The sequence below is a fragment of the Amia ocellicauda genome, chromosome 10, assembly GCF_036373705.1.
Source record: "Amia ocellicauda isolate fAmiCal2 chromosome 10, fAmiCal2.hap1, whole genome shotgun sequence".
NCBI lineage: Eukaryota > Metazoa > Chordata > Actinopteri > Amiiformes > Amiidae > Amia > Amia ocellicauda.
Genome location: NC_089859.1, coordinates 20,825,224 through 20,850,820, shown reverse-complemented (window position 1 = coordinate 20,850,820; position 25,597 = coordinate 20,825,224). Strand labels below are relative to the sequence as shown.

General features: G+C 41.1%; 1 protein-coding gene across 1 annotated transcript in view; it reads left to right on the top strand.

Moving 5' to 3' along the window:
- calcr (calcitonin receptor) overlaps positions 1-25,597 on the top strand; it is a 54,825-nt gene that overhangs the window by 4,820 nt on the left and 24,408 nt on the right. Inside the window, exons 2-5 of the mRNA XM_066715478.1 lie at positions 19,293-19,365; positions 23,457-23,613; positions 24,584-24,694; positions 25,473-25,597. Of these exons, the coding sequence (XP_066571575.1) occupies positions 19,315-19,365; positions 23,457-23,613; positions 24,584-24,694; positions 25,473-25,597 (444 nt within the window). The 5' untranslated portion in view covers positions 19,293-19,314. The remainder of the gene's footprint in view (positions 1-19,292; positions 19,366-23,456; positions 23,614-24,583; positions 24,695-25,472) is intronic.

The following is a 25,597-nucleotide window of genomic DNA, read 5'->3' as shown; positions in this document are numbered from 1 at the left end:
TACTCCATCCCCTCTGTTATTTCACTCTAGTTTTCTTACTGATAGCTCATCAGATTGGGCCCAAAAATGCCATCTAAAAGATTCTACTTGACCCTTGAGCTTTCAGCATTTCTCCTGTGTTTCCAGCTCCTACAGTCCTGCAACACATTGACAGGATTCTCAACTAATGCTTCGCCTCTGGACTCGTGGTCAAACTGTTGCTTTTGAGAGCTTCCTCGTCTTCCGTGTGATCTTTCTTCTCTGCAAAACTCTCAAAACGCGCTTCCGATCAGCAGTCCATTAAATCCTGAACTCGGTGACTTGCCCCTCATTGCCTCTTTCTGAGAAAAGGGCCTGCTTGTTGCTGCGACGCTTCGATCTGTTGCTCCTAAAGAGTTTGATCGGTGATGCACACAGGTCTGGATCCATTCGGGTCTGGATTTCCTACCTTGTTGTTGAAATGAATCGCTCTAAATCAAGCGGCTCCATTTCATTTTTTTGACTGACGTAGCCATTAGATCAATTTTATCTCTGTAGTTATCTATTAGCAGATGAAGTAGGGTGACTAAGAATTGTCTCAAAATATACAGACTTCATCAAAAAGAAAAGTATAGTGTGAGCAAAAACATCAGTCCCAATAAGAGTGAGATGAGAGTGAAATACTAGCGTGACACTAAAATAAGAAAACTTGAGTTGGCTGGGTTTCAGTTTCTGCGCTTTGTGGGTTCCTTCCAGATTCAGGGATTTCTCTAGGTGGGTGGAAGAAAAGGTCCAAGCTGCTCCAAGGCTTTGATTAAAGAGGTCAGGGATCATCTCTTCAGTCTTTACAGGCATTTAAGAACTGGAGTTCGGGAGAGGAAGCAGCCCCCCGTCTCTGCCCTGACCTTAAATACGGGTGGCAAATTCACCTTCCTGGCATTTGTCATTTGTCATCCCTAAACCATCCCTCCCTCTCTTGTTTTTTCTTTCCACAATCCCTCCCATCAAATTTGATGCTTTCACGTTGTCCACCATCTCATTTATCTGAGCCTAATCACAACAATAATGGGTTACACAAATTGTTGACACCTTTAAATCTACTGTAGTGTCAATTACCAACAAAGGTCTGTTTCCCATAATATACCTATGGATTCTTACTATCATCTGTAGCCCATACGGAAATAACATAAACAACAAAACAGCAACAGCAGCAAAAACACGTATCAAATCAAATTGGTTCCAGTGGAATTCCAATGAAATAAAATCATACAAATCCCAGCCCAAAAAAGGTCAGACCGACTGAAGATAGAACTGAACATTTCCAGGGAGTTTCTGAAGTGTATCCTGGTGTCGTTTTCCCCCTCCCTGGTTATTCAGCCTTCGTTTGTGTAGCCGATGCGTGTGCAGAGATTGTCTTCACAGCATGGTGTCAATCAATTCAGTAACCTTCTTCAGCACCTTCTAAAACAGGATGGTAATTATACAATCTAAAAGGTGGCTGGCTTTGATGTAGTCAGTTTCTCCAGTTCTCACAGAATATTAAAAAGCAAAACGTTAATTGCTTTTTTTCTTTAGATAAATAACTTGTCAGGGTGTGAACAAGCACATTAAAATGTACAAGGGCATGTCTTCGAGACTCAGCCACAAGTGCTGATATATTATCCTGTATTTTCCCACACAATAATACTTGCTCTTTTGGGGATGGCATAAAGGGGTCTGTGGGAAAGCCTATGATCCTTAATATACTGTCAGACACTATCTCCGTGTGAACACAAATCTCAAGATCTCAGAAATCACTAGTCTTTGTAGATACATTCCTGAATGCGGCAAATATCGTATTATTTGTACAGTATTTACAGAGCTTTTACATTTGAGAATATCTCTAAATGGCCAAACACTGAAGTAACTACCTACAGTACTGTTTGATGTAGACCCATATCTTTCTGCGTTGGCATTGATTTTCCCTCATTTGTTTTTCACCTGACCCCTGAATTTAAGACTCGCTGTACTGGAGTGCGGAAAGGACGCTTGCGTTGATGAAGGCTGAGAAGCCAACGTCACCTGTTGGCCAAGGTTAATGATAGAAGGGCCAAAATCATTTTCACAGACTACATACAGCATGTCATTCATTCTGAATAGAAGAAGACGTCTATTGGAAGTAGACTCACACACACATCTAAATATGCATGTAAACACATAGGCTGTTTCATTCTGATATATGGGGACCAATAAAAACAAAGCAGAGAGTTTTACATCACAATCCCTTTCCTCTTAGCGTCTTAGGAACCCAGACTTCGGTGGCTGGGGTGGGTCTCGTCCTGCCTGGCTTAGGACGCCTGCGTGGGCTGTGTTGGCAGATCTCGATGCTGTCAGAGCACTTTTCATCTTTGGGATTAAGGGAATCAGTGAGATATCAGAAAAGCCGACAGCTTTCCCTTTCCTCAGCGTAGTAACAGGAAGCACACATTTCTGGACCAAAGCAGGGCGAAACTCTTAGACTGGCTGATCATCTCTGGAGAGCAATACGGGCAAGAAAGGATAAATGCTTCATAAAATGTACCGTGAAGATAAAGTATTCATTGAGTGCTTCTAACCTGGTACTGTCAGCCACTGTCGATGAATGATTTCATGACAATGGTAAGCGATTTGCTCCCCCTATATTGACACTCAATGCATTAAAGATTCTGTAGGTATATGTGTTTATTAATCATTTCCCTAAACCCCTGAACTAAAGTGTTACCCTACTCCACAAATACAACACTATGTCCAGAACATCATCCACTTTATTGGATTGATCGAACAGATAGGTGCCAGGATTCGGCATCTAATTTGATTTGGCGCGCCCCATATTAATGCTTCCTTCTGCCAACGTTTATTTGAAGGTTTGAATGAGACTGAATGCAAACAGACTTATCCTGTAGATATTAATATCAATGCTGCACTGTGGAGGGGTGTTTTCAGCCTGGATCCGAGGGGGAAACAGAGTGGACAGAAAGGTAATTTATATGTGTATTTTCATATGACTTCCCAACACAGATAATGGGTCAATAGAGTCAGATGAATTTCCAGTTATATTCACACAGTGTACTCCTCACAGTTGTGTGAACAGCACAGAGAGGGACATCTCTACTGAGGTAGAGATCCTTAAGGCATCTGCTTTATTCAGTATGAATGAAAGATGATGACAAGACATTTGTGTGTAGCTGGTGTTTGGCAAAAGAATGATAGAGTTTGTTATGCAAACTAAAGAGGTGAAAAGTGGTTCTAAACCGGGACTAAAATGTCTGTCTCTGTCCCTGGTATTATTATTGGGTTTCTCTGGGTGTACAGATAGACCTGATCTCATCTTTATATCTGTCGGTTGGGCGGTCTGTGTAAGCAATGTAAGAGTTTAAACGTACAATCAAATAAATCCTTCATTTGGCTTTTATGAGCCTTTTTGTGTGTGTTTGTTTTGCTTTTGTAGTCAGTCCATTTGTATTCAGTACAATAAATTCATAAAACGGTAGTGAAGTGTCCTGCTAACTTCCTAAGATTTCTTAATTTCCATCAAAGGATTCTTGTTGACATCCCTCTCAAGTCTTTAAAGAGTGGGAGGGAGATGAACTTAAAGAGCTATTCATAGTGATCTTCATCAGCTGTGGGGGACATTAGTGCTTTTTAATCAATACTCCTGTTAATGGAAGAACAATTCGGATTCCACAGTCCTCCCACAGTATTTCCTCCTTCTACGATGGCCCTTGCGGTATCCAAGACCAGAGGCACGTTTCCAAAAGCACATCTCAGGAACCCGGTGGAAACAGGCACGAAAAATGCAGACTTGCCCAAACAAGCTTCATTCACAGTAAATAAATAATGAGAGACCGATAAAAACAGCAGACGGTACAGCAGACCAGGATGCGTTGTCCTCCTATCTGTTTGGCAATGTTTGTGCACCTTTTGAAATCAACTTTTTTATTGAGTGACTCTGCTCAGAGGTTACAAGCTGTGAAACTTTAGGTGAAAAGATGACCGTCCAGATGGCTTTACAGCTTTCACTGCAGTGATCCATATTTAAGAATTCAATCAGGATCAGAGAACAACTTTAAAACGTACATTGAAGAGTAAAATCCCAGTGTGTCTCTTTTTTTTTATGGTGTAACACTTCAATTTTCCCAACAGAAGGCTGTTTCCTATCTATTGATCAAGAACATTTTGTCTTCTCTGATGCTAGATACAAAAATGCCATTCCCCTTTCCCAAGACAGGGCATTCAAAACATAATTCAGTGTTTTCTGTAATCTAGATTTAATTGCAAGGTAGTTGTACCATGATTATTGAGTTATTTTCCATGCACGCTATGTTTTTGCTTAAGACATTCTGCTTAAACAAAATTAGCAATCACCCTGGTCGTAATTGTGTTGCCATGGTGAGACTTTGTGTGCCACTTTCCCAAAACGTCGTCCATATTAGACAATGCTGGCATGGTGTCAGAGAGTTCTTGTTGGTTTTTTGTTTTATCTCCCTCGCAGCTTTGGCGGTTTTGGGAGATTTGTTTTCCTTTATTGTTTCCCATGTGTCATGCCATTACATCTGGGCAGCACAAAGCAGGACAAGGTCCAAAACGTACGACAATTCAGTTGGATTATCCAGACCCTTTCAGCATCCATTGTGCCTGAGAGAAGTCCAGCGTGGGAAGAGCAGCCAATCGGCATGTGCGCCGCATTCTCCAGGACACACCACGACAGCGTGCCGGTTACAGAGCATTGTTTAATGGCAGCGGACCATAATCCGGTGGAGGGGTGCCCGACATTTCCCAGAGCCATGTGATCAGAGAGTCGTACAGCAGTCGTGTCCCAAAGTGACTCCTGTTACATCCATGTCGGCGGCAAGGTGCTTTCCGTGCGATACGTCAGTGTAAGTGTGCCGTTGAGAGTGATCTCTCTCGACACACTGGCTTTCCATTAACTGACCATTCAGAAAAGGCGTTGAGCTGCAGCTGACGTGGGAACCCGGACGTGCGTCGAGTAGGTACTTGGCACATCGGGCTTCGGTCTCTCCGGTAATCAACCGTGGCATTCAAGCGCTCTTTCAAGACCATTTCTGGAGGCCCAAAGATCCCACCGGCCCGGGTGAACAGTGCAAAGATGTGCTCGGGCGGTGGGAGTAAAGTTGCTGCTGGGTTTGAAGTGAAACTGTGTCAGAGGTGTAATTGAGCTGGAGGCAGATCTTCCTTGGATACGCGGTTGATTAAAAAAACATAAAAATCAACAACGATAACAACAACCGCAAAAACAGCATGTTCTCCCTGAACAACATGACTCCCTAACCACATTCAAATACCCATCAATAGTCTATCTTTTATTTTAGTCTCTTTTAAAAAATATATTTTAAATGAAATTCATACTTCAGTTCAACGAAGTGTATTTAAACAATCAACAACTGCCACACAACAAAATCCTCGCCAGTGATAGAAACAGTAAAGGCATGATGGGAAATAAATATTCTTTGATGAAAATACTGTATTTAAGGGTTAATTTGTATTTAGCTCTTAACAAAAACAATTGACATGGTGTTTTGCTGTTTTTTTTTCTACTTTTATAATTTGATTAATTAATTTCACTTCGTTTTATCTTCAGTTGATAACTTCTGTGTCTCCCATCATCTCTTCTAAAGCAGGTGCTCCATTTTATTTTGCCCAGTAACTGCGTTCATTATTCGTTGGTGCTCATTCAGTCAGTAAAGGATGTGTTATGATTAAATGAGGTTGAATGAATTGTACCTCAGAATCATATTGATTTATCCGATACATTAATCCCTATATCTAGTGCACATGGGAGGAGAAAACTAAGCTGAAGAAAATTGAAAATCGGAAAACAATACAAATATTATGATACTAAAAATGATAATAATCAGTATATAATTCATGCAAATAGCAAAGAAGAAATAATGGTGTCTGTGGTACCTGAGTGACAATTTACTTGAGAAACATGATGATTGTGCTCAAATGCTTTTTACTTCTTATATAAATCTTTTCCCGCCGTTAGTGGTTGACTCAAAATCCCCTATTAATGATGTGAATAAAGCAGCGTATCACTGAGCACAGTCTTGAATGGTTGGCGAGCTTAACGGTGGAAATGGAAAAAGTCTGTGTTGCACGCAGAGACGCACCTCTGACAAGAATTTAAATTATATTGAATTAAACATGATACTTCTTACTGTGCAGAGAGAAACAACACACAGATGACAACCCACCTATTCTTAACAACATATATATATATATATATGAGTGATTCGGTTGATTTGATGAAACGTCCTTGTTTTTTTATAATAAACACACCAGTGAGATGTATTGTGAAAAGCTGTTGCTGTTAATTTCATCTTTTAAAATGAATGCACATAAAATGACGTCTCTCGCGGCATCATATCGATCATAAATGTGGATAAAACCCTTTAATTTCAAACACAACTATTTTGCTATGTTCACACCATTGTTTGAGTGTTTTCCTCTGTGCAGACTATCACACTGGCCTTACTTACATCTACCAATAATTCATAGCTCCAATTAAGTTTTCCTTGCACATACCAGTTTATAAATTGCAAAGTAAGTTGAAAAAATATACATCATATCTTTTTTTTACACCGCAAAAAACCCAACAGATTACTCAGCAGCTCGTTTCCCTAAAGAAGCGCACGCCTTGCTGTGTGTGGGTTTTCATCCCAGCTGCATACCGTCTGCATGGGAATTTCACCCCAGCCATCGATCAAACCCATCTCTGGCACACAGGGGAATACGGAACAATCCCGTCTCAACACCACGGGGTCTGATTTTTAAACATCTTATCAGAGAAAAGCCTGCCTTGCCGAAATCTAAAAATAAAGCTTTTTTTCCCCCCTGACAACCAAATAATTTCTCTCCTCGGCCATTTGTCTTGCAAGAAAAGAGGAGACCCTTTCCAGTATGTGATTTAAACCCAATCCTTACCTCACAGTATCGACTGAAGCTGCGCCTTTCTCACTTTGATGGACCTTTATGGTTAATTTTTGTATGGAAGCAACTTATTTATTGTAAAGGATTAATTAGGAAAATGAGAATAACAGTCCAATTCTAGCCGGTTCAACAATACAAATGTGTTCAGTGTGTTATATTTGGGCACATGTGGGCATGTGAAATTTTCACCTCCCTCTCTCTTTGCCAATACGTGTCTCGTTGCTTTCTAATTAATGTCTATTAGGGATAAGTATTAAGACATGGTATATAAGCTCAAGCCTGTATCTTCTGAGAAGCAGACGTGCTTCATCCGGCGATCAGATTGTCCACTCTGTGTAAACGCACACAAACTTGTCCTGAGAAAATAACACCTACTGCACAGTTTTTACATTGGTATAATTTCCTGTCGAAACTAAACAATTGATGTGCTGCTGACAGCGGCTCTTTTTTCTGGGAAGGGAATAACTCAATCACAAAATGTTTAGCCGGCAGAAAAGAAAATACTCTTCGGATTTTATTTCAGTCCTAAAATAAAAACAACAAAACACCAGGAACTTCAGGGAGATAAAAAACTGTGATTTGTTCAGTTCTGGTTTTAATTTCTGTCAGTCTGTAATGTTTTGAGTATAAGATCTGGAAGAGTTGTATTAAAACAGTTGATACATTAACCAAAGATAGACACAACCTCTATATATAATGCTGCAGAATTTTTTGGGATTTTCACTATATACATTCCTCTTCTATTTGTATCTTTATTGAGAAGCTGACCTTATGTTTTTATGAAAGCATGACTGTAGACACATGACCTTCGTATGAACAATTTGTGTCTATATTGGATCTTAAGCTTTCTGTCCTTAAAGCATTATGAGAGACTGACAGGATAAAGTCTGCAACTATAACTTATTAAAGTCAACACCGTTAAATCCTTGTCCTGCTAGTAACACTGCTTTTCCCCCCCGTTGTGGTTTGTTTGTTTGTGTGCTTCAGTGCAGATTGTTTAGAGGCAGTCGCTTTGACCCAGTCTCCCCTCAGATGCGATTCGCCCCAGTCGAGGAGACTGTTTACTCATGGAGTGTAATGAATTTACTCACTGGTGTATTACTCTCTGCCCTTCCCACACTACTATTTCGCCTACAACTGAGGAATGTCACCTCGGCTGCTGGCCTGTTTGTGATGCATCCTGTATCCGCAGGGCCTTGACAGCAAACCCATGAGCTCAGATGCTCCACTTTGCTGCAGGTTCTCTCTGTTTCTAAACACATGACGCTTCCAAGCAGCAGCAGCGCCAGCAACAATGTAAGGACACACTGTATGTATATATATTGTGATGGTTCAGGTTCCCTGTATGGCCAATACATCTGAAAATTCACAACCATGTATTGTTGAAAGCGCCGGGGCGTGTATTTATTTACTAAAAAACAACCTTACAGAGCCTCCGGACCCCCTCACTGTAGGGGTCCAGCAGTCAGGCCTGTCCCATTCTCTTGGTGTCGCCACACATGCACTCGCCCACTTGTCCAGAACACGAGCCAGTTGAGCGTCTGTGTGACTGAAGCTCCTGCCATTCGTGCCCCAATAATGACCCCTCTTTCAAAGTCACTTAGATCCTTACCTCTTTCCATCTTGATCCAAAATCGAGGTCAACTGGGCCTGCTCAGCATTTGTATACATACCACAGAGCATGATAGGATGTTTATTGCTTAATTGTTTCATGCAGTAGACCTGTGTGGAGGCATCTGCATTCGTTATGTTCCTCCACTCATTTATACAGGTTTTCCCTTTAATTTGTCACCGTCTGTATGTATATATGAAGTGATCTTGTGCAACTTGTGTAAAGCTGATTGCTGGTTCTCGTTGTTATGCATCATTGCTGAGCTGCTCCCAAGAGACGCGTCTCCGTTCAGATCATTATTTCCTGGCTCAAGCCTGGCAGGATGCTTCAGAGTGACAACTCGGATGGAAACGCTGGCACCCGGACTCGGTGGCAAGCTTGTTCGCAGTGCTACTGAACTAATTGATGCGGCGAGATAATTACATCCAGTTTGTCTGGACGCTCTCCAGCTCTCTGTGAATAGTGCGTCTCTGTGCTGCTCAGTCAGGTGTTCACAGGAAGCAGCTCTCACTGCATCTTGTGTTGCACGTTGGAGAACCACAGCTCCGATGGTCATAATCGAGGAGGTTGTGTTTAGGCTGTAAAATCACTACAGTATCGGTCAATTTGACGGCTAATTTCCAAACATCCAATAATGTATTACTGTAAGGACTGCTTTCTGATGTAGTTGTCCTAATGCTTCTTCAGATATTAGCAGTTTCTCAGCTTTCTATATCTATTTAATCAATTGGCAAATCCTGAACACTCTCTCCGTCTCTCCCTCTTGCTTGTCTCTCCGTTCTCCCTCTTTGTCTCTCCCTCTGTCTCTCTCTCCTCTCCATTCTCCCTCTCTCTGTCTCTCCCTCCCTCCCTCCGTCTCTCTCTCCCTCTCTATCTCTCGTCTCTTCCTCTCTCTCCCACCCTCCCTCTGTCTCTCTCTCCCTCTCTCTTGTCTCTCCCTTCTCCCTCTCTAGCTTTCTTGTCTCTCCCTCTCGTCTCTCCATTCTCTCTCTCTGTGTTCTCCCTCTCTGTCTCTCCCTTCTGTATCTATCTCCCTCACCCTCTCCCTCTCTCTCCCTCTTTTCTGCACTTGATCTCTCCTAATGGATTGCTGACAAGTATTAATTATTCAATGAGGAAGAAAGAGTCTGTACAAATTATTCTAATAAAAAATGTAGAATAGCATATTCAGTAATACCTATATTTAATGTAATTTAAAATATATTAATGTATATTATTTTACATTAAATATTCATATTTCAATTCAATAAGCATTTTATATTTTTTCAATTGAATTAATAAAAAAAGTATTGGTTTTCATTGCTGTCTTATACTATATCACTTCATCAGAGCTATAGATTCAGCGTTCTTATTAATTTCTCAGGATCAGCTTGTTAAAACACTTCTTGTGTGACGCTGTCCGACAGTCATGAAGCCAGGTGGTGACTGTAAGAGAGGCTCAGGAAATATCTTTAAACTCAACGGATGCTATATTTAAGTGAAAGCGCAGATTATCTCGCAGTGACCTTCAGAGGAACGGGATCTCTTGATGAAACTCAAGTCAGGTAATGAGTTTCCCAGTCTTCCTGGTCTGATTGTGAGAAAAAGCACTTGCAGAAAATAACCTAGAATTTGCACGTTAGCAGGGTGACATTTAAAAGCCTTTTCCTTCGCGATGTCTTTTTTTCTCTCTCATGCTTTTCATGTTGGGTCCGTCCTGCCTAATAAAAAGGACAGAAATAGAAAATGTTGTTTTAGCCCAGAGGAGGGCTTCTCGTGTCTTCGAGGGCCGCATCCACGCTGGCTTGAGCTTTTAAATTATCCTTTACCTTATAAATAGCATCTGAATGATACCTGGAAAATTACAGGGTATTTGAAAAAAAATACTTCAATTAAGTAATTAAAATGAGAGGTGGAACAAGCAAACAGAGGATAGTGCGGCCCTCATGGCCTCCAGTCACCCCCCCACAGTCTCACCAGCCGGTATATTCCTCTCAACCTTCACTGCGGCTCAAACGCAAAACTGTAATTTCCATCAATTCCTGTGAGTGACTGACCCATGTAAGTAGGTTATACAGCGCTTGTACATCAGTGTAAAAAACAACAACACACTATTTCACCGTTAGAGATGATGTACATATTTCAAAAGGCAAATTATAGTATACAATCAACACGCACAGCAGGAGCAGAAAGGTAGAGTGATGATTTAATATATAATTTATATAAATTTCATAATTGCTTTACCACAGTATTCATCCAATCAGCAATTCAGTAAATATATCACAGTGGGAAACTCCTGTTTATTGGGAATTTTAGGAATAAACCTAGCAAGTCCTGACTAGTATATTCACCTGAAAACATATTTTATGTATTACTCTTTCTGTGTGAGATTTGTCTTGATGTCTGTGGCCTGAGATGGCTCTGGTATATCCTGCACGTCTTCTCAGCTCAACCTCAGAATTGAAAATGCCACAAAGAAGTGACGGGAGACTATCAATACACATCCACTTTCCTTTGACAATTTAGATGTGTTGCAGGTTTGCATTCCTGTGCTTTGATGGAAACACACAATGCTTTCTGTTGCAGTGCTTGCGGTTCACGTTTTATGTTGCCTTTTGTATGACTGCTGGCAGGATCTCCCTGGATGGGTTTCAGAAAGTCAGGTGATCTTGGGGCGATTGGTGGCTTTGTCCTGTGTAGACCCGTGTGGCTTGGTTTGTCATGTGTAGACCCGTGTTGCTTGGTTTGTCATGTGTAGACCCGTGTTGCTTGGTTTGTCATGTGCGGCCCGTGTTGCTGGCCTGGTCATGTGAAGACCCGTGTTGCTTGGTTTGTCGTGTGCGACCCGTGTTGCTTGGTTTGTGGTGTTCTGCCCATGTTGCTTGGTTTGTCATGTGTAGACTCGTGTTGCCTCTCTCTCCTGGTGAGAAGCAGAGGCTGTACGCTCAGGTTTGGCTTGATCTTCGAGAAAGCAGAAGGATAAGTTCAGCGGTGGGTCACCAGAGGATTTGTAAAGACTTATATAACCGGATGGGTTTATTTCATTTTTCAAAGTTGCAGAGAGTGGATATGTGTGTCATATAAACCCTTTGAAAGGAGCTTGTGAAGTGGTTTTAGGTAATGATGTTCTTGAAGTTACTCTGCAAACAAATTTTGACTTCACCCCATTTTTTAATCATTCCGTGTGACCCTCCCTCAGTATTATACTTGCTGCTCCTTTCCATTGGAAATGCATGGCATCGAATACAATTTTAACATTCGCTACATCATAGACCATTTCTCCTGACGGCTATTCTTGCTTCCAAGAAGATGAATGTGTCTATTAGCTGGGAAACAGGTCCTGTAGTGAATACACAGGTTCAGTATGTTTCTGCATTTAAAATAATAAAGCAAATAAAAATACATAATCTGCAGCCGACTGAGGGCTACAATACTGGAAATCTCCCAAATGCACGTCTTTCTGGGGAGAGTTTGCCGCAATTGATTTCTGGAATGGCCTGAGAATTTGAAGAAGTGAATTCATGTCTGCCCTTTTCAGTGAATCGATCGGAAACCTCACACAGATGGGAGTATAATAGTGAACAGGTCAGACAGGCAGCTTAATGAGGAGACGCTGAGTGGCTGAGGTCTGTGTCGGATCCGACCACACGGGGAATAGCACACGCCTTGACCTTCACTCTGGCACAAGTCCCGTGTGGCTAAATTTGTCGGTTATTACGATTCAAGTCTAAGTGTGACACTCTTTCTCTTAAATAACACGTTTAAAGCTGTAATATTAAAGAACAGAGAGATGGGGAGAAGTCAATGGGTCCACTTGGTGTGTAGGACCTCAGTTTGCACATTTCATACGTGACATTTCACCGCTCGCCACTCTGCCTGCTTTGCATGTATTTATTCTCCTCAGCAGCTCTTGAATACCGATGGCGGGTCGTTGCACAGCTCTCAGCGTGGCGGCACTCATAATTTTCTGATAAAACGGCTATGTCCAGAGAGATAAGAATAACTCATAGATACATGAATATATTATAATAAATTGCATGTGGCTAGGCTTGTTTGTATTTTTATGTAATAAAGTCACAGAAAATACGCAATTAGTAGATTATTATAGTGATGGAAATATCAGTGATCATGGAAAACATGGTCTCACTGACTTAACTTGTATCTTGTAGGAATGGGATGATTCACTGACTGGTGACAATTAAGTAATGGGATAATTACTCCCTAATTACCTAGTCCTGCCTCAACTCAACAAACACACAGGCATACGGAGCAGGCTGTGTGAAAGTACAATGAAGAAGCAGCAGCTAGATGTGTGATTCGGAAGTTTTAGCACAGAAAAGTGGCCTCTTCCTACAGCTGTTTCCTTATGGCGTACATGTTAATAAAGTCATGTACATGTGAATAATTGCATGCCACTCATGTCGAATTGTATTCCACTTTGTGCATCATTCTCCTAAGGTGGTGGTGGTGTGAATACCTTCGGAGGGATGTGCGCGGCTGCACGAGGATGCAGCTCTGCAGGGTTTGATCATCTCAGAGGCCCTTTCATAAAACCCTGAACAGAAACCGAGCGAAACGTAAAGGCTGTTTGGCATGAAGAGTCGACATCGCTCTTAATAATGTCAAGTCCTGACCCAGATATAAGTCATCCATTTTTAAAGCACAAACTCTGGGTTAATAAGCAATGTTTGTGGGAATAAATGAACCACTTTGAGTCTTTCATAACAGAAATACATAGCCTGCTTTTCCTGGAAATAACAAAATACAAATAAAAGGCGAAAATGTCTCCTGAGCTTCTTCGAGGCAGTGAGGTCACAACAGTTATGTCTTTCTTGCGTTAATACTAGATATATCAAAGCTTTAAACAGTCTCCTGACTGCGTTAAGACAGAACAATGTTGAATCAAAAAATAAAACAGTGCCTTTAAAACACATACCAAGCAATTAATTTGAAATGTACAATTTCTGTGTGAAAACAGTTACTGACGACGATGAAGTGTAGTTGTACATGTCCAGTGTACAGATTTGTTATTGGTTACTTCTTTATATCATTGTTTTTTACTTGCTGTTGAACTGAATTTTTGAGACCAGATTCAGATGGGGGGATTCATTCTTCTGTTCCGAATGATAATACTGTCCTCTGTGGAAAAAAGCAATCAACCGTAATCAGATTTTGCAGCAGAATCCGTGGTTTGAAATGGTAACCGCTTCTGAGGTTCACTTACAATTTAAGGAGAATGTGATCTGAAGTTGGAATTCAAGAAAAAGAATAATGAATTCCGGGAGAGGGCAAAATCTCTCAATGCATTAGGGTTTTGGTGGATGGACATGATTTAACTGTTCTAATTGCACATAGTTCTACATTTTCAAGTTGTTTTTGTATTATTAATATTTTTTTATAGTTTATTTTACTCACTTTGTCCCTTTTTGATGCTTTTAAAAGCCTAAAGCTTCCCATCACTCTCTCAAGAGCTGAGCGGGGGGGGATGCTTTCCTGTCATATCTCCCCCTGTGGAATGAATTACTTCAATACTTCACGAGTACATTTGATGAGTCCTTTGTCATTTTTGGTTGTTGTTCTGCTGCATTGCTGAGGCATGCGCGGTACTCCATCATGATATTTTAGTTATATTCAGAAGCACCTAATTTTCAGCTTCGCCGTGTTGATCATGAGGACTGTGTTGCAAAATTAAGTTATCTTTCAGCTGCACACTGAAACAACACTTGGCAATGGCAGGTTGTTGTTTTATTTTGTTTCTTATCCGGACAACTAGTGTGTCTTTCAGCGTGGCCATTAATACAAATAAAATAAATAATAAAATAAAAACAATTAGGCTGCTTCACTTCTGAGCCCTGTCAGAAGTAGCTGAGGTCTCTGAAATGTGGGTTGAGCCGACTATCAGTCACCTGGCTGCTTCAATTTACCACCAGCACAATTAAAATACATGGATTACGTTTCCTGTCACATATCTTATGACTGCAGGACGATTTGAGGCTGCAGGGCTCCAGGTTGTCATTTCATTCTTCTTTTAATTACGCAGTCTGCGTTTCCTCCCACCGGCACACACGTTACCGTGATAACCCTGCTTTGTTTGTATTCAGCTTCAGTCTATCTGAGCTTAAGCGGCGAGCATTAATCTAGGGTCAAATTTTCAAATGCTGACTGAGTGCACACCCAACACCATAAAGAAAACCAGTGACATTTAATTACAGAAAAAAACCCACTTGTCCCTTGTTATAACTCTTTCCAGGATAACCTTTTCAACATGGGAACGTGTGTTCTGAATTACTTCATCACAAAAGTGACACACAAGAAACGCCATGAATTTCATTGCAGAGTAAACCGGCTCCAGTTGTCAGTGAAAATAAACGATGTATCCTTCCTCTGATGTGATGGTTTTAATAAGTGGAGTCTTCGGTGATTTTATCTAAAGGGTGTCTTGTACATTAAGAAAATGCAAGCTGCTGTCATGCGCTCTCAATGGCCTTGTTTTAAAATCAAAGGTGAAACACAATCAATTATTAGCCTTTTTCTCTTTCGCTGTTCAGCACATTTAACTGCTTTCCAGCCAGAACCGTGGCACTTTATTTTAGAGAGAAAATCCTGTCCTTTACTCAACCTACATCAGACTATTCTGTCACCGAGATTGGCTGGACTGGCGATGTGGATATGAAAGCTAGAGAAATTGACATTGGCATTTCATAGTTTTCTTCACTTTGGCTCACATACTCTTGCTATGCTTCAGTCAAATCACTCCCTGCTTGCTTTAAGTATTATGTTTCTCAGATTGAAGCTGGATTCTTAAGCCAAGTGAGACACTACCATCCTTTTAAGTTTTCTTAAATTATAAATGAGCGCTTCATGCACCTGGGACTGATACATCAGCATTACCTTACTGGGTTATATATCTTTATTGTGAGTTGGCACAATAAACAGATTTGGCTAGAAACAGATTTAAATAACCTTAAACACAACCACCAGAACATGGTCATGAAATACCAAAACCCAAACATTCACCCAGTGTTTCTCTTTCTCTTTCTCTATGTGTCACACAGTCCCTGTCTTCCTCCTCTTGGGAGCAGAAGTCTCTTAATAAAAGGTGTGGTGCCACCCAGGGAATAATTGACTGACTGGCCAACCATACATGAAGCAGCAATGTGCTGTGTTCTCATGGTGGCCAATCAGTCAATTAAGCCTCTCAGACCAGCACAACAAGACCATGTGGTGGAGGGGAGGTCACTCTGTCACTATATATATTTCTAAATAAATATATGTATATGTGTATGTGTGAATGTTAGAATAGGAATTAAAGTTCTACCTACTGTAACAACCTACCCAGAATGCAGAAACCAAAAGAAATCAGGAAATAGATAATGAATTTGAAATAAAAATGACAAAGTCATGACTGACTGGAGGATATCCAAAGCTACACTGGAATAAGAAAGTGGATGTCCTTGAGTGACCCAGTCAAAGTCCTGACTTGAATCCCATTAAGAATCTGAGGAAAGTATTTAATCGATGCCAGAGCAGAGACAGATATTGAGTGGAGGGTCTGATACCTATACAATCAACATGATTTTTTTTTTTCTCTTTAGTTTTTGCTGACATTTACTGTAACTTATCTTACCCTTAAAAGTCTTCAGTTTTAGCATCCAAGTTCTGAATAAATTATTAAGTTAAAAATATGTGTATGCATCATTCTGCAATTTCACAAAATGGGACACCATAGGAAGGGTCTGGAGACTTTTGCAAGGCACTGTATATGTGTATGTGTGTGTGTGTGTGTGTATATATATATATATATATATATATATATATATATATAATGTGTGTATATGTGTAAAAAATATATCTATACATATATAGATCAATCTACCTATAAAGTAGATAACTGCATAACATGTCATTGGAACAAATTTAAAATAAAAAAATATAGGTTGCATTTATGTATTCCTACATCAGGAATCAATCGATCAATCAATCAATTTTTATTTGTATAGCGCCCTTCGCAGGGTAGCCACAGAGCGCTTTATAGAGTGGTAAACATACAACAAATGTACAGCAAAATAAAGAGATACATAAATACATAGACCTGTAAACATTTTACATGATCTAAAATAAAGTAAGTGAACATTTAAGTAAATAAACCATTTAGGCACGTAGGAGAGAAAAACAAAACACTCCTATGGATGGCATGTAGGAGAAAATGAATCTCTGGGGGTCCACGGCTTAGGGCCTAGGCCTAATGGAATGCTCGATGTGTTTTGTTGTTTTGTAGAGTGGGGCCCTCTTTGTGTGTGTTGAAGGGCCCGTGTCCTCAGCTGTGATCTGAAGAACACACGTGGGACTAAACCTGGATTACTGGGCCGGGCTGGGTGGCTGTCAGAGTCAATACACAAGCCAGGGTGCCCTGAGGCCCCGCTGTGACTCTGCACACCGAGCAGCGCTGGTGAGATTCTTCCTTCTGGGATTGTGGTGGAGTTTTATCATCAATCACACGTGACTGTAATTGATTTTAATTCAGTTTTTCAGGCCATGTTTGAAGAGATTAAGGACAGCAGAAAATTGGATGGTGACTCGTCTTCACTGGGGAGTTGAGCCACTGTGAGGCTGAGACACAGACTGAATGTTAAGCACTCTTGAGCCAAGCAGTTCTCAGACCTGGGCCTGAAGAGCCACCGTCCAACAAGCTTTGTGGTCAAAACTCGGCAAGGGCTCAGAGTGGTCAGTTATTCCAGACACTTTAAAGATCTTTTATATGAAGAGATTAATGGATTGAGAACCTGAGTCTCTGTATTATAGCTTTTGTCCACAGCAGAATGTCTCAGCACTGTCCCACTCTCATCACGTGAGTCCTAGTCAGAGTGAAGAAGGCCTGGCATATTCATACGTCTTCAGAAGCCCAGTGGTCCAGGGTTTAGATCGCACCGTCCCCTGAATAGATCGCATGACCAAAGCTTTGCGTCGTCTCCACATCACTCGCCAAGAGCTGAGCGTGGGCATCGTCCAGTTTGTTGTGCAATCAAACTGTCTGTACCTCATTAGGGAAACTCTCCTCACAAGAGACAGTGATGTAACGTTAAGGTAAATAGACACGGCACAATCAGAATTGCACGTGTGATTCAATGGTATCCAAAAATTGGATTTACACAGTGAGGGTAAGGTGGCGTAGCAGTTCTGTCTCACCTATCTGCTGATTCTAGAATGTGCCACAGAATTCAGTGCCAGGTGTATCAGTAATAGATGATATATATCTTTGGTTTTAGTTTCCTTTTTTATTTGCAGTTGTAGATCTTTACAAAAACATAGCTTTTAATACATATATTAGTGTATAATGATTGCTAAATCGGTTTGCATTTAGCAGCAATTTATTTATTTTTAAATTGATGCTTAATTTAACCACAGACCAATTTCTGTCCGTGTGTAACAGCAGATCCCTGATAACAGTCACTTAAGGCCTCGTGGCAACAAACACAGTGCACTATTCCTCTGTTTTATTAGAGAGCGTGTGTGCACTCTGGGGCTAATGGCCACGAGTAGAAAACAACCACCCCGGGTTTTGCTATTTCAGTGCTTTCTGAGTGCAGGAAATTCAGTTTGTTTTACCAACAAATGAGTGCAGAGGCTCTGAAGGTCCCGTAATGAGCAATGGAAAAAAAAGGATTGTAAATGAAAACACAGCAGCCAGTTTATAAGGTGTGAGGATTGTTAATATATTTACGATTCCCTGCATCTACTAAGTGTGCAACTAATGCTATCATTAAAAGTAATACTACACTATCTACATCTATTGTGGTTTGCAAATCTGCAGGAAACATCAAGTTTTGTCAAAGCACAATTGATATATGCAAGAGAAAGGTTGCTATACAGACAAAATAATATGTAAAACAATATAAAACAAAATGCCTGAAGCTGATGTTTTTTGACCAGCTGTTCATTTCAGGTAGAGCTCGGGAAAATGGCCTCACATCAAAACATCAAAGTATGCTGTGGAGCTCATGAGATGGATGCAATTGTAGTTGGGCTTTATAGTTAGTTTTGTGCTACATGCCAAAGGCTTCAGGCTTCTTGTTGATGAAATGCACTATATAAAGTATCGTTATTATTATGCGATGACAGTTGTGTTTTGTGTTCAGCTTGTTGGTCAATGTTTATGCATTCTGGTCCTTCCTTCCTTGTTTGTATATTAGTGGGAATCCAGGCAGCTTCACTGAATGTATGTATTTGTATAAATGGATAAATGTCAGTTCGATTTAAGTTGCTAATCTGCAGCCACAGCGGACACTGGATGATGCTCTCATGGCTTTGATGTTGATGTGAAATGGTGAGATTAGGCAGCATCAACAGTTTGAAATTGATTCCCTCTGAGATCTGAAATTGAAATATCTCTGTTTATTACAGTGGGGGGAATGGATTAAATACAAAATAAAGATCTTGATCTGGTCGTAAAATTGAAATCCTTGTTTTCGATGGCAAATCTCCAATACGAGGCGGGAAAACAAACGCAGTCGTCGTGTCACCACCTAATATAATAGATAGCATCACTAAAATTACATTTTTTTAGGCAAATAACATTTTATCAGTTTTATTACAAAGAAAATAACATTTTACAGATTTATTGGCACTTTTACACTGCCTTGCTTTTGGTTAATTTCAACATGGCTAAAACACTCGCTGTACGTTTATACCATGTGGTTTGTCTGATGTAGCAGATTTCAAAGACGGACAATCCTAATCTAATCTATAATGTGATTTTTGTGTTTTTGTTTTCCAGGTCAGTCTAAGGCCAGGCAGTGATGGAATTGCCTAGTACATACTGGCTCATGATATCGGTTCTGCTAAATTTGGTAAGTAACGTCTGAAACTAATTTTTAAAGATGCTTAGCTGGTAACATATTTTACAACATCTGCCCCCTTCAGCACATTCTGGGGAAGGTAAGATGCTGAACATGCTTTCTTTGATTCTCCCTCAAGATTGTTATTTTTATTTCTATGCCTCAGCATCAGTTCCTGCGAGCTTGGAAATGCTTTTGAAAAAATACCTCTCTTCTCTCAATTTTTGGTTATTTTTATTCTTTGTGGAAAGTCAATGCTGCTTTATGGTGTTTATAACGATGAAGCAACTGAAGTCTCCAGATTGACAGTCTTGACCCGTTCTTGTTGTGGACAGTTTACAGTGTCTGAAATTAAATTGACATTAGACAGTCAATTTATTCATAGCGCATGGATGGGGCATTAATGACTGTATAGCTATACAAGGTGGGGGGGGATTCTGTATAGGAAACATATATCATCATTTTCATATTTCAATCCCAGAGAGACTTACGTAGATAGAGGCATCATGAGACGTATAATGGATCGAATGAAAACCTGTGATGCCTCGTCTTAAGAAATTTGAATATTGTGTAACAAACAGGGACAACAACAACAAAGGACAGTTATTAAGCTGGAGAGTGTTGGTGATGTAAAAGGTGTATCGATGACGTGAATAAACTACCGGGGTCTGATCTCCTGCACCCTGGGGACACTTGATGTTCAGTGGTGGCAAATCATGTGTTTCTGTGTATGTGTGTCTGTATGTTTATCGAGCTGGATTACACAAGCTTATATGCTGCCGATACAGATCAGTTGCTTTTGAGATAAGCACTGGGACATTTAAAGCGGGTTCTGCCATTGGTTCTTCCTCTCTCTCCCTCCGGCCCTTGTGTGAGGTGAAATGCGTGGTGGCTTGATGGTCGTATGTATGACGTCATTTACTTCAATGTTTGGAGTGACATCATATGTACGGCTGCTAAACTGCTGCACGGGACATCTGTATTCTTTAGAGGCGAAAACCCCCCACAAATGGTCACGTTCTGCTCGAGATCAGAGCTCAAACTCTCCCACGTCTCTACGACCCTCTGTGTTTTAGATCAGAGCTCTCTGTGTTGTGATGGGGACACTGGGCAGGCAGGGCCACCTTGCGGCACCAGAAGACCAAAGTGTACTTTTTATTTTGTAACAGAACTGCTCTGCTCTTTGAAAAACAGGACAACAAGAAATGATGACAAATACCACACACACAATGACCCTCCAGATTTCTAGAAACATTAATCTTTTCTCAGAATTATTATTCTGATTATTATTAGTAGTAGTAGTATTGTGTAATCAAGGTACTATGACATATTTGTTGCCCTGATGGTTTATTTTCCTCAATCATGACTAACCAGGGAGCAGTGAAAATTATGACACACAATTTGAACCTTAATTTTCTGTCATCCACTGTGAAATGATCGGGGTATTATGAATACAAAATACTGCAGCTTGATTGATTGAGTCATTTTAGAGTCTCATACGTCTTACAATAGTTGAGATTAGAATATCAGAGTAAGCATCTCAGGTGGACCAACATGTGGGTCTCTCACAGATTTTTAAAATGGTGGATGACGTTAATAACAACTACATTTCCCAAGATGCATTAGACACTAGGCAGGTGTTACTGATGAAGAAGGAGTAAGGAATGAGAGGCTTTGCACCTGTAGCTTATTGGTGTGGCTGAAGGATATAAACTCACCTAAAGGATTATTAGGAACACCTGTTCAATTTCTCATTAATGCAATTATCTAACCAACCAATCACATGGCAGTTGCTTCAGTGCATTTAGGGGTGTGGTCCTGGTCAAGACAATCTCCTGAACTCCAAACTGAATGTCTGAATGGGAAAGAAAGGTGATTTAAGCAATTTTGAGCGTGGCATGGTTGTTGGTGCCAGACGGGCCAGTCTGAGTATTTCACAATCTGCTCAGATACTGGGATTTTCACGCACAACCATTTCTAGGGTTTACAAAGAATGGTGTGACAAGGGAAAAACATCCAGTATGCGGCAGTCCTGTGGGCGAAAATGCCTTGTTGATGCTAGAGGTCAGAGGAGAATGGGCCGACTGATTCAAGCTGATAGAAGAGCAACTTTGACTGAAATAACCACTCGTTACAACCGAGGTATGCAGCAAAGCATTTGTGAAGCCACAACACGTACAACCTTGAGGCGGATGGGCTACAACAGCAGAAGACTCCACCGGGTACCACTCATCTCCACTACAAATAGGAAAAAGAGGCTACAATTTGCACAAGCTCACCAAAATTGGACAGTTGAAGACTGGAAAAATGTTGCCTGGTCTGATGAGTCTCGATCTGTTGAGACATTCAGATGGTAGAGTCAGAATTTGGCGTAAACAGAATGAGAACATGGATCCATCATGCCTTGTTACCACTGTGCAGGCTGGTGGTGGTGGTGTAATGGTGTGGGGGATGTTTTCTTGGCACACTTTAGGCCCCTTAGTGCCAATTGGGCATCGTTTAAATGCCACGGCCTACCTGAGCTTTGTTTCTGACCATGTCCATCCCTTTATGACCACCATGTACCCATCCTCTGATGGCTACTTCCAGCAGGATAATGCACCATGTCACAAAGGTCGAATCATTTCAAATTGGTTTCTTGAACATGAAAATGAGTTCACTGTACTAAACTGGCCCCCACAGTCACCAGATCTCAACCCAATAGAGCATCTTTGGGATGTGGTGGAACGGGAGCTTCGTGCCCTGGATGTGCATCCCAAAAATCTCCATCAACTGCAAGATGCTATCCTATCAATATGGGCCAACATTTCTAAAGAATGCTTTCAGCACCTTGTTGAATCAATGCCACGTAGAATTAAGGCAGTTCTGAAGGCGAAAGGGGGTCAAACACAGTATTAGTATGGTGTTCCTAATAATCCTTTAGGTGAGTGTATAGCCCCTGTCCCTTAACCTAGGAGGGTAACTGAGAGTAGTGTGGCCATGTCAAACCCGGGCCCAGTAGAGATGCCACCCAGACGGGTTTGCAGAACAGCTTGGAATCGTCACGTTTGAAAGACTTTGAAACCACTTAGTCCAGATCAGCGAAGGTGGTTATTTATCGACAATGTGGAGCCAAAGCCTGTGCATCCTTCAGCTCCACTGGGACCAGAACTGCATTCAGTGAACAAGTGACTTCACTCAACTGACTGATATCTAACATGTCAATACACACGTTCAAGGGAAATACTGCTATTTTTAATACTGGCGTCATTCAATACTGAAGCGTTTGTGTTGTTGTTGTTGTTATTTTTGATGCACCCGGGCACCCTCCCTAGACTGTGGACTCCTGGCTCCTCACGATGATTGGGAAGAACGAGCATTGCGGATGGATGGTTGCATTTTGTATATTTTTAAATGTGTTTAATGCAAGATGTGTTTGTACTGATACAAAGTCCCTGCCTGGTTAATTTTCACTTTCTGTTTGGGTAGTTGTTGTGTGTTTTTATTTTTATTATTGGTATTGTAGGACGTGGGATCTGGTTTATCAGTGTAAGATGGTGTCTCTGGTGGTTTCAGGAGGATGATTGTGAAAACATTGGCGGCGATTTTGGAAGTTCACATTCACAGTTTTTATGTTGCCATGATACAAAAGAGGGTTTAGATATATATGAATAGTTGTTTTGTTTTCTTTCTTGCTGATAAGGGTTTTTTCTGTGTCCACTTCAGCAGGGGATCATCCACACAACTGCCCAGAGCCGGGAAATGGGAAAACAAACACAAATTGATATAATTCAACTAGCCTTAGAGCCAAGTCCATTCCAGTTATATGTTCTCTGCATTATGATCCATAGGCCTTCGCTTCCCTTATTAAAACCTGGCAATCATTTTCCAATTAGTCTCTTTGTCAATGAATGCATTGTGTTCAAAAGAAGAAACGCATTTACAATAAATAAATAGGTATTGCTTTATTTTACATTGCCTAAGAGAAATTCACCGATGACACGTGTGTTCCTGTCACTTTTCTTTTACTTTGTTTCTTGGTCTGTTTGTTCCTTTGTGAGTATGAGGGCCGTCAAGCACATCGTGCTCTCGGGGCGGGAGATTTAATCATGCTCTCTTCACAGAGGACGACCCCCGGCCGTGCCGCAGGGACGCACACCGAGCCCACGCTAGAAGTGGTTGTCTCGCCTGTAGTGATGCAGAAAGCCAATGTAAGGCAAAAAATTATCGAGGCTCAAATCAAATGCCTTGAAAAAGGAGATCAACAGAACAAAATAACAGGTAACAAAATCATAATTTATGCTCAATGGTTTTGTGTGCAAGAATGTGAGAGCGTGTGAGAGCGTGTGCGAGCATGTGGGAGTGTGTAAGAGCATGTAGGAGCATGTGAGAGAGCTTGTGAGCATGTGAGAGTGTGTGGGAGCCTGTGGGAGTGTGTAAGAGCATGTGGGAGCGTGTGAGAGCGAGTGTGAGCATGTGAGAGTGTGTGAGCCTATGGGAGTGCATGGGAGCATGTGCGAGCATGTTAAACAATGTGAGAACATGTGGGTGCATGTAAGAGCATGTGTGAGTGTGTGTAGGAGTGTGTGCGAGCGTGTGTGAGCGTGTGGAAACGTGTGGGAGCGTGTGAGCATGTGTGGGAGAGCGCGTGAGTTGATGGAAGGTAAATCTTATGTTTACTTGTCATCCTTTATTTTCAGAACAACCTGAAGTGTAAGGAACCCTTTAAAAATGTGTGAAACTTTTTCAATGAGCATAAAGTCTTTAAGGCTGGTTTCAGTTGTGTTCCCATTCATTAGCCAATGGTATCAAATGCAAATTACACTGTATACCATTATAGCTCATCTCTGCGGGAATATGAAGCACTCAACTGGAGTGGTGGGAATGGTGGAGAAAAGCGGTTAAAAGCCCTCGCTCTCGAGTTAGTCAAGAGCTTTACAGCTCCATTGATAAATACATACTGAGCCACAGCCTCACACTTCAGAAGAGATGCTGAATAAACCAACACTATGTCAAGGTTTCCGAAGACTCAAGCAGTGTCTACAGTTCTCATCGATGCTGACATGGAACCAGGCATGAGTTCACGCCTCTGTAGCAGAGCTCACTCTTGTCTAGTCAACCAAAAGGCACCTCATTTTCAGGGACAAGAGTTTCTAATGACACTGACAGTGTCTTTGTGATCTGATCTTGAGTGAGAGCTGCTTCTGCGAACTGCCAGGATCACACATGTATTTTACTTCTTCTCCTGAAGGGCCCTACTGCAATCAGACCTGGGACGGGTGGCTGTGCTGGGGTGACACCCCCGCAGGGACGTACGCCTCCCAGAGCTGCCCTGACTACGTCCCAGGCTTTGACCCCATGGGTAAGACCTCTCTTTTGCCCCACTGTGCGAATGCTAGTGCAGTACAGCACTTTCACCACTGCACTTTATTCTGTACCTCCTGGAAGCAAAGAGAACAAGCCGGAGAGCAGTTGGCCCCACAGGTCTCGTGTTATACGGTAAAGCAGGACCCTGGAACTATACCGAAGTGCCGATGCTTCTTTGGACATTTTACTTGTCACAGTATCAGAAAAGACGTGTGGCACCGCCCAGATGGCCCCTCTCCACTTGTTGTCCTCACAGTGCATGCACAGTTGGCAGTATAAGTCAAGATCTTTGAGATACCTTGCATGAATGGAGCTGTGCAAGATAAAATGTTGATGAAGGCCAGTATATCAGGATCATTTGTCCCCAGTGCAGCGGCCCTCAGCCCAGGTCCTGGGCCCCACTGTCCTGTTGATTTCTGTTCACACTGAGCTCCAACTTACTCGATTTGAACCGGTAATTGAATTCCTAATTTGCCTAATTAGAGCTATTTAACTATTTTGAAATGTAATATTTAAAATCCTATTGGCACTTGAATGACCTCATGTTTTGTAAGCTAAGCTAATTTACAAAAGTAAATTATTAGTTCAGCTAAATATTTCCATTAATTAATTGAAGGATCAGTTGAAACACAAACCAGAATAATGCGAGTTATAATAAATAATAAATAATGTAATAATTCAGTAACAACATGTAAGAATGTCTCCTTGTTACTATTGTTTCTATTTACCTTTTGAATGTGATTTCAGTAATAATTGTTTGTTTTTTATTTCAGGAAAAGCAACAAAATATTGCGATGAATCTGGAAACTGGCTCCGAATATCTGAGCTCAATAGCACACTGTCTAACTATACATTGTGTGTCACATATAGAGATGTACTTACCTCAGAGCCTGTCAAT